The sequence below is a fragment of the Apis dorsata genome, unplaced genomic scaffold, assembly GCF_000469605.1.
Source record: "Apis dorsata unplaced genomic scaffold, Apis dorsata 1.3 scaffold_898, whole genome shotgun sequence".
NCBI classification, from domain to species: domain Eukaryota; kingdom Metazoa; phylum Arthropoda; class Insecta; order Hymenoptera; family Apidae; genus Apis; species Apis dorsata.
In genome coordinates, this window is record NW_006264013.1 from 245,923 (window position 1) to 257,316 (window position 11,394).

General features: G+C 18.5%; 1 protein-coding gene across 5 annotated transcripts in view; it reads left to right on the forward strand.

Annotated features, from left to right (window-relative positions):
• The window catches only part of LOC102673919 (ras-specific guanine nucleotide-releasing factor 2-like), a 145,356-nt gene extending 141,272 nt beyond the window's left edge, over nt 1-4,084 (forward strand). For all 5 annotated transcript variants that reach the window (XM_006623520.2, XM_006623522.2, XM_006623521.2 and 2 more), the window contains 4 exons: nt 1,588-1,685; nt 1,838-2,120; nt 2,355-2,552; nt 2,846-4,084. In XM_006623520.2, the coding sequence (XP_006623583.1) occupies nt 1,588-1,685; nt 1,838-2,120; nt 2,355-2,552; nt 2,846-3,064 (798 nt within the window). In that variant the 3' untranslated portion in view covers nt 3,065-4,084. The remainder of the gene's footprint in view (nt 1-1,587; nt 1,686-1,837; nt 2,121-2,354; nt 2,553-2,845) is intronic.
• Nucleotides 4,085-11,394: the final 7,310 nt, after the last annotated feature.

Sequence of the window (11,394 nt, forward strand, 5' to 3'; positions counted from 1 at the left end):
AACATAGGATATTGAATTAGAATCGATGATATCAAATATGATGGATGTGAATCTGGTTCAGCTTTAATTTCTTTAGAATATTGTATGCCATAAATAATATTATATATATAAGGCTTTAATTTCTATTATNATTATATTTTGATATATGATGCTTTTAATGTTTTTTTATTTTTTGATGTTATTCTATATTTTCTTTATTTTCTATAAATATATTTAGATTAGATTAATTTTCAAATGACTTCTATATATTATGATTCTTATATATATATTTTATTTACTTTAGCATACAATAATGTGTGATCGGAGACATTTTTTGACAATGGATTTTGTATGTGAAAACAATAAGAAAAGTTTATATTTATATATATATATATATTTCATTTGGCTTTGTTTTCGATATAGTTATAGAGAATTTTCTGTTGGTATATGTTTATCAAATGGTAGAAATTAAATCGATTCCTTCTATCTACTTATATATCTTGTATCTTAAATAAATCTCAATATATCTCGTATAATCTATTTTGTTAATTATTTATTAATAAGCTCATATATTAAATTTTTTATTTATCATTTCTTAATTAAGGAAACTTTCACACTTATAATTTTCACACTTATAATTAATTTCTTAATACCTTTATGCAATCATTGAAGATTAATACTTTAAAGAAATAAGAGATAGTACCAAGATTGAATAAAAATTATGAACTTTTTTTTATTGTTTTTATATCTAATTTTTCTATATATTTCACATATATAATAATTAAATATACATATACATTTATTTTTTCATATGTTTTAATTAAATAAAGATTTGCAATCTATATATATATATATTATAAGAATTTATATTCTTCAGAAGATTAAATTAAAGTATTTTTATGTTTTGTATTTAACATATTCTTATATTGACCGATAATAAAATAAAATGAGATGAAGATAAGAATACGAGATGTTTGTAATATTATTCGGATTTATTATATTATATTATTATGTATTATATATATGATACATATTATATTATATTATTATATTATATGGAAGAATCATGAAAATAATAACTATTATAATATATATTTATAAGAGATTAATAATATATATTTAAAAGAGAACAGTTATTATTTTGATCAACACTTAATAAAATGAATTTCATAAAAATAAATTTTTTTTTTTTGACGTCTTTCTTTACATTTTTTTTTGTCATAACTCTAATTATGCAAAATAACAAAAAATGCTTCAAGCAAATTTTATTATTCAGTTTTGTAAAAGCAATTTTAATGAATAGAAATTAATATGACATTTCATTTAAAAAAAATGCGGACACTTTCTTTCCTTTGTTGTCATTACAGAAAAATCTCTTGAATTTCGAATAATCATTTTTTTTTTATCATGTAAAAAAAAAAGAAAGGAAAAATGTTAATATATATCTGCCATAGTTTCCAAAAAAAAAATGATTTAATGAACATTTTATGCAAATTATTTTATATATAAATATATAAATATATAAAAATGATAAAAAATGATTGTCTCAAATTTATATATATAATCATTATCTTGATTTATACTTCAGAAATATGTATGTAATTTTAGATTCAAACCAAAGAGAATATCGAGACATTGTCTGCACTTGAAATCGCAGAACAAATGACGTACTTGGATCACAAAATTTTTATATCCATTTCAAGCGAGTAAGTAATCAAAATAAAGTTAATTTTTTATATATGGAAGGCAATTCTTTCATTGGAAAAATGATATATTATTTAAATAATAAAAAGATAACATGTGAAATTATTGCTATAGGAAAAAATTTTAATTGTATATTTTTATAATTTTTGTGCAGAGAATTTCTTGGGCAAGCATGGATGAAAGTTGATAAGGCTACACGTGCTCCTCACATTCTTTTAATGACAAAGAGATTCAACGAAGTGTCGCAGTTAGTTGTTTCAGAAATTATTCGCCGTTCAAATATGGCAGCACGAGTTGCAGCCATTGAAAAATGGGCTGCAGTTGCAGATATTAGTAGAGTCTTGCATAATTATAATGGTGTATTACAGATTTGTGCAGCTTTCACGAATAGCAGTGTTTTCAGATTGAAAAAGACATGGGAGAAAGTTTCAAAAACGGTAAATAATTTAAGAATTATTTAATAATTTATTAATTTAATAAAGATAAAAATATTAATATTTAACATATAAATATTTAATATAAATATTTAACATATAAATCATCAAAAATTTATAAATAAAAATTTTTATCATTAAATGATAACAAGATAATATAATAAACATCTATAAATAAAGAGACTCAAATTTATAATAAATATATTTATAATAAATTTTTTTATTGATTTTTTGCAGACAAAGCAAACAATTGAAAGATTACAAAACATTGTTTCTTCTGATGGACGTTTTAGAAACTTACGAGATGCTTTACATCGATGTGATCCACCTTGCATTCCTTATTTAGGATTATATTTAACCGATCTTTCTTTCATAGAAGAGGGTACACCAACTATGACCGAAGAAGGTCTTTTAAATTTTTCCAAAATGCGAATGGTAAATAAGTTATTAATTATTTATATAAAATATTTGAATATATTTACAGATAAATATGAATATAATATAAATTGATCTTTTAACATTCCCATTTAAATTTTTTTCTTTTTCTTCTTGTTTCCTTCTATATAAATTCTACAAAAAATAAATCTTATCATTATTTTTGTATCGATATAAAATATTATAAACAATAAATTAAAAATGAATAATCTTGTAATTACAATTATTTCTTTAAATTTATTTTTCAATTTCACGTGTGAGAATTTTAAAGAAGTTATTCAATTTATTTCTAGATCGCCCACGTGATTCGAGAAATACGACATTTCCAACAAACGCCATATAAAATTGAATTGATAACTAAAGTAACGAATTATTTGCTGGATCCATCATTGCTGTTGAATGAGAAGGATCTATACCGCATGTCTTTGGAGATTGAACCAAGAACATCCAGGTTAAGTAGTTCAACCTTAATTAATCTGCCACCTTCTGTGAGCCATACATCCACAAAATGAATTTGAGTATTGAGCTACTTCAATTATTAATACGTACCTAATTATTTTTGTCTTATTCTCAAGCTATTTTCTAGATAATAAGAAAATTAAAAAAAAAAAAGAGAGAGAAAGAAAGATTCATGCTAAACATTGAATCTCAGTAATGATTAAGGAAAGCATTTACAGACTTAAATGTTCCTGAAAACGATTAAGTTTCTGTAAAAAGTATGTAAATTTAATGGTCGTTAATTGAAAAAAATTGAATTGAATGAAAACATGAACATTGAATTCTTTATGAATTATACGAATCTTATATCTTTACGAATATCATTCTTGTTTCTTAATATGAGAAAAGGATGGAGAACTAAATATTCCATGGAAATTATTATGATCCAGAGCCAAACAACAAGCATATTCAGATATTTCCCGAGTTTTTTTAAAAATAGATGTCCATTATTTTCTGCAAATAATACGAATGAGCGTTGCGACATCGTTTTATGTCGGACACAAACCAATGTATCTTGAACCCCGTCCACTCTCGCTCGTCGTCACAATAACGTCCATTTTTCGTATATTTCGATTCATGAATTTCAATGTGTCTTTACGTTGAATCTGTAAAAAATGTTATTAGTAAATTGTATTTCATCATAATTTAACAAAAATTCGTAAATATATTGATTATATAAACTATATTTACAACAAGAGATAATCAAAATTTTGTTAATTTTTAGTAGCGTGCTGAATCATTCTGATAAACTATATATGAACAAATAGATGTTACCACTATTTACCATATTTTCTATTTGATTTTTCATGTTTCATCTCGTTCACTGTTATCAAAATGTGTTATACTTCGTCGAGAGACGATGTTAAATAGATGGACGCTGTTGATAATATCTTTAATGAGTCAATTTCTTGACGGGGTGTAGGTAGTTGATAGAATAGTTGATGAAATTGGAAAGATTTTGATCACTGATTTTTAATTAACATTCAATCGAACAGTATTATTCTTCGTAATGTTCAGATGAAAATTAATAATAAGAAAAAAAAAAGGTGATGAAGATTAGCAGAATAAAGATCGAAGATTATATTTGACAATCAATAGAGTAACGACTTAAAACCTTCGATCGACTCCTAATCTAATTTTTATTATTTTTTTTTGTATATTTTTCTATTTTTATTTTTATTATATTTTATATTTATTATATTTATTGGATTTAATAATTATTTAAAAAACAGGTGTTTTTCGATTTCAATAATTATTAAGTATATTATTGTAAAAATCAATATTTTAAATAACTTATATGTATATATATATATAACCACCGTACGATTTTAATTTTTGAATTATTTGCAAAAAAATTCGATATTATTACATTATATATATATATATATATATGTTAGTCACAAAATGTTATTGTAAAAATTCACCTATCTTTGATTTTAAAAATTTGATTTTAATGAAAATTTATATGTATATAAAGTATAATAAGTTATGCAGTTTTTTTCGGCAAAAAATCTCTTTGAATGTGTGAAATAAATTTCCAAATTTATTCTTTTACATTTATATATTTTTATATTTTTGTCTGGAAGTATATTTTACAACAGGATAAAAATGAATAGAATATTAAAATCTAATTATTTTATAATTTAAAATTTAATTTCATACTATTTATATTCTATCTCAAAATTTCTTATCTTTATTTATATTTTTTTTTATATTCTGTTTTATATTCTTTTCATATTATTACAAAATTATATTAAATTTAAAAAAATGAAAATAATACTATTATTTTAAAGATTTTAAAGATTTCATTTTTTTGAAATAATATTTCAGTAGTAAATAAATTATTATATAATCCATTATGATTTATACATGCATAATGTTTCATATAAAACGAAATTATTGTTAGTTTTGATAATATAATTAAATTTTTATTAGATATACGAAAACGTTTTTATGATTCATTGTATAAATATATATATATCTATAGCATTATACTATATGTCAATATACAACAAATTGTTTATATAAAAATATCAAAGCGATTGACATATATACATATATACATATATACATATACTAATATCATATACATATATCATATATCATAACATTATATTTATTTCCTTTAGATTCATTGAATATAAAAATAATAATATTTATATAACAATACTTAAATTACTGACTGAAGTTATTATAATGATGAAGAGATTGATATCATTTTTATTTGATCATAAATAAATTTCGGTCATATTTTCTATCATTTAATAGTTGTTTCATATTTTATTTTCGATCTGAAAAATGCATTTTATAGAATTCAATTTAATAATATTGAAAATTTTATAAATAAATCAAAAATTAAAATCGAGTGATTCGATATGCACAAAAAAAATTGTTCTAAATATTGATTTTTTAAATGTATTTATAAAATATCGAAATCGAAAAAATTTTATTTTATACATAATTATTATTTTTAATAAAATTAAGACAACAATTCTTAAACATATATGTTCTTAAACATAGATTTTTTATATTTACTTATTATTATATTTATTATTTATATAATTCATAAGAAAATTTAAGAAATTTTGTTAAGAGAGGAAACTTATACTGTATATTTTATCCTATATCATATTTTTTCTTCAGTAAAAGTTTTTTGATAACAATAAAAAATTACTAACATTAATAACTTATATATTTCAAAATTTCATTTAATGAGAAATTTATAATATTGAAAATGCATATATTAATAAAATACTTAAATGTAATACAAAAATGTTTGTTTTGTCATTGACGATATTTTTAATGTTACTATTCAATAATTATTTCATTAAATTCGTAATAGCGAATGTAAAGGAAATTAATAGTCATATATTAAGGTAAACAAATTATCAAATTAGATTAGTTTATACATTGTTAAATTATTTTATTTTCTTGTTTTTTATTTAAATAAAAATAAAAGTTTGAGTCTTGCAAATTATTCTGTTAAAAATAAGAGAGAAAAAGTATTTATTCGAGTTAAATGTCTGAAGAAAATGACGAATTTATTGCTAAAAGATTGAAAAATATTATATTTATCAAGTTGAAATATATATAATACTTGAAAAATAGAAAAAAATATTCTTTACACAAAGATTAGTTAAAGATATATTATAAAATAATATTTCTCTCTTACACATTTTTCTCTATTTAAATATAATATTAGTAGTAAGTTTCAATCAACTAAAATAAAATAATACATACTTTTTTGTATCTAATTGCCAAAAAATTTTTTAAAATAATATTATTATTATTTTCTCAATCGAAAATTTAATCATGATTTTATTTTCTCTATTATTTATATTCAGTATTTAAAATTTGATATTTCAAAATTATATTTTTATTATCATATTATTTGTTTTGAAATTATATCTATTTCTTTCCTGTATTAATTCTACTTCATTGAATAATATTAAAAGTAAAATATGGCGTATGCATCATGCTAAATATACGTTCTGATATATTCCTTGCCAATGCGAATGAAAAATCAATTGGATATTTTAACGAGCCACTTTTCAATAGACATTATAAATTTTTAATTTGTATTTTTTTTATTGATTATAGCTTCCTTGAATTGTAATTTTACATCGTATAGATATCTGTGATGAAAAAATAGTAATTATTGTAAATATGAAGCGTATCGTTCATAGATGTTAAAAGTCGAATGGACTATAATCTGCGTGATTCGCAAACAATACATGAAATTTTATTATAATACGGATATTTCCGTCAATAACATGCTCGAAAAATAGAAAACTATTGATTGTCTATAATATATTATGATATATTATTTGTCTATAATGTATTATGATGAAATGCACAAATAAAATCTTTATTTTTAAAATCTATAATTGACATAAGAATTAACACAACTGAAATAAGAAAATATTTGATACTTACTAATAATTGAAAGATAAAAAAAATTTTTGATTTATTATAATTTATTTGTGAATAGCAATAACAATATGTAAAAAAAATATATAAAGTATTAAAGGGTAATTCAAACAAGGTGTGATTTTACTTTAAAAAATGAATAAAAATAATCAGTAAAATTTTTTATATGTCTTTGTTGTCAAAAAAATTTAAATTTATTATTCTTATTTAGAAATGTGTTATGTAAACGTGTACTTAATTCTAGTAAAATACTAAAATAAAACACTTGATATCGAGATTTAATTCATTAAAATAACAAATTAGATGAATAATAAGTCTAAAATTAGCTATGCTTAAATTAATATAATGAGTAATTAATGATATATAAGTATTGATCATATCTTTAATTAAAAGTTACGCGTATTTGATATATTTTAAATGATAAATTTTTAAATAAAAAAATTTTGTCTACTTTTTATTTATTTCTTTATGAAAATTCACATTTGATTTATTATAGTAAATTAAATATCAAACATGTTTTGTGTAATATTCATATTAATATTAATATTTATATATGATAAATATTATATATGATAAAATGAATTTTTATCTTCTCATAAAAATTTTTATTCAAATACTGTTATTTATTTAAAATCGCTAAAATTTTCATAAAAATCTTATATTTTTCGTGATTTAATTGGCAAAAAGTGTTAAATAAATTTGATATATAATGTTATAAATCATATTAAATTTTACAGATTATGTTACATATGTTAATCATTTATTTTAATTACTTTAAAAATTATTGAATTTATGTACAATAATCGAAAATTATTTTATTATATTTATATATCTTAAATATAAAATATTTTTTCAAGTTATAAATAAAGTACCTGAATATAAAATCTTGATTTCATTATTAATTTTCATTAATATATTTAATTATAATATACTTAAAAAGCACAACAATTATATATTATTACTTTTAAGAAAAAAGATATTAATTAACTTCAAAACTTGTGTTCATATGTGATTTTATTCACTACAATAACAATAAAGTCTTTTATGGAAACTGAGAAAAAAAAAGAAAGTGAATGAGTGAATGAATGAGAGAAAGAAAAATAAAATTTCTATTTGAATACATTTCTAAACAAAGAAAGAAAATAAAAATAAATTAAAATCAAAATACTTGTTAATACAAATTTCAATAACTTTATGAAGCATATCATATTAATTAATATATTATTAATTCCCTCATTCCACAATATTTCATGTTTTATATTCGAGAATATATTTCGAATTATCGTGTTGAAATTATATTAAAGAGTTTTATATCTATATATAATTAAATTTCTAGATATTTTAAAACATTAAAAAATCGTGACAAATGAAATATAATTTATTTCTTTAATAACTTCCTTCGTCACATCAAAGATAATTTATAACGTAACTATATTTTCACAAATTTATTATAATTAAATAATTATTAAAATAAAATAAAAAAATAAAAAAATATGTCAATCTGTTTTTGAAGTAGCAACTGTGAAAACTTTAGAAAACTTTAGACTTTATTTCAGATTTTCTAAAATATATCAATTTATAATAAGATTGGAATAGCCGCATAGAAGAATATTTTCTATCAGTTTTTATAAGAGAATAACAGAATAACTCGAAAATTCTGATTTTTTTAGATTCTACAGATTTGTAAGAAAACTTAAAATATTGTTTTATTGTATGATATTTATCTTTTATTTCTAATTCTTAAAAGTAATCTTGAATAAAGATTCATTTACATCTTTAAAGTAATAATACGTAAATATAAAAAAAATGATTAGAATAAAAATTAATTAGAATGATTTCTTATATTTTATAAAACAATATTATTAAAATAATAAAAATTTTTTGTTCAAAAAATTCTATATTACTGCTATTATGAAAAATTTTGTATTTTTTGTTATGTTGAAAAATATGTAACATAAAAAGAATGTAACATGTAAAAATAATATTAAACTTATAAATTAATGTGATATTTAATTTCTTCGTTATTATATATTTACATATATATGACGCTCTAGTGGTTTTTCACAATCAAATCTCACATATATGTATGTGACACATATTGTATTTTGATTTTCTTTAAAATAAATATATAATGTTTTATATATATTTATTAAAAAATCTTTTATATATTGTAGACAACAACAAATTTATCATTGACATTATAATATATCATTATTTTAAAAATTTCTCCTTCATTAACAAAAATTGTATAAACCTATTATTAAATGATATTAATTGATATTGATTTTGAACTTGAATTATGAACTAAAAAAAATTAATATAATAATAATTTAAAGTATCAATTTAAAATACATATATAAACAAATATATATATATTGTATTTTGAATTTTCTTGATTATTTCTTGATTATAAATCTATTTCTTCTTGCAAATCTGTATAATTAAAAAAAGTCAAATTCTCCAGTTATTGAAATTCATTTATTAGTTATCAAATAACTATTATATTAAGAAAAGAATTTTCTAACTAACAATCTTACGCCATAAATGGAAAATTGTTCTTTATTCTCTCTTTATAAATCTAAATATATAACAATAAATTTATTATTATTCTTTTAAATTATTGGTTAATTTCTAAATGGTATAAATATATTAATTTTTTAATCATCTCTCACTGTAATTCTGAAATCAAAGGAAAAATATAGCAAATTATTAAAAATTTAATTAAAATCAATATATAATAATAATAAATTTATTTTCCGTTGGTATCTAAATATTTCCATTATTAAAATTTTTATTGTATAAAGATATAAGTTACAAAACTTTAAATTTATATTTCTTAATAATAATAAGAAGAAGAAAAACAAAAAAATAAAAATAATTATAAATTTTCTTATTAAAGTTCTTTATAAAAAAAAAATAATATAATAAATAAAAAGAATATTGCAAATTTTAAATTCTAATTATTGATCAAGATAAAATATATATAGAAAATACAAATATTTATAATATTCTATTGAATCTATTACGATTATCTTTACATTTTTTGTTTATTTATTTTTTTTATTATTTTATTTTATCATTTAGATTCATTTTTAAATAGAATTTTTAGAATAATTTTAAAAATAATTTTTATTTTGAATATAAAATAAATAGTAGTTTTTAATACTTAATAAATAATTAAATTTAATACAAATTTACACTCTTTATTATAATTTGTCTATAATTTGTAAATTTGTACAAATTAATTGAATTAATTAATTTGTATTTATAAATAATTCTCATATAAATATATATTTTTGATATGTGTATATGTTAGAAATATATACATATATATTTTTCACTTATATCTTTTTTTATAAATATAATAAGCATATGTATTCATGCGCGCATGCACTTATATATATAACTATGTATATTTCAATATTTATATTAATATGTTTTAATTAAATTATTATAATTCAACAAACTTTAATAAAAATTTTTTTCATTTTTATTCTTATTTCCATTTTAAAACGCAAATTTTTACTTAAGTTTACTATTCTATGTTATTAAATCATGAGAGAAAGACCATCCGAAGACCATTCAATACATAACAACTTCGTTATTTAAAAACATTTTCTTCTCGATATATATATCGACTTTGCACTATATCCTGTTAAATAGTCAAATAGAACTAGATAACTATAACTATTGTTATATTTATGAAATTATTGTATTGTATTCAATAAATTATGAAATATAATATAATATATATATAATATAATATAATATATATATAATATAATATAATATATATATAATATAATATAATATATATAATATAGATCATAAATGTTACATATATAAGAGTTTTTAGAAAAGATTAAAATAATGTTTTCTTTTAAATGATATTATTAAAATAAAAAAATTTATAATTCTATAAATTGTTATAATAATCATAAAAACAATTTTTATTTATAATATTTTAAAATTCTGTTCAATAATATGAACATTATATTGATATTATAATCCATTTATGTGGAAAAATTAATTTTCCATGTTATTTATTATTTATTCAAAAATTGAGATTAATTGTAAAAAATAACATTTAAATTTACATTATTAGTTTAATAAAATTGAAGTTTTTTTATAAAATATTTTATGAAATATATAAAGTATTAATATATTTGTGGAAGGATTTTCTAGAAACAAAAATAAAAACTAGTTTATCAATTTATTTTTAATGTTTATTTATTAAATAATATTAAATTTTAATTAAATTTGTATTAAATTAAATAAGAGTGAATTAGTTTTATCTCTGTCATGTTATTATTTTATTCTATTTTCACAATTCTTGATTTAATACGAATTCCAATTACTTATAATTTTTATAGTAATATATATATATATATATATAATAATAATAAATAAGATT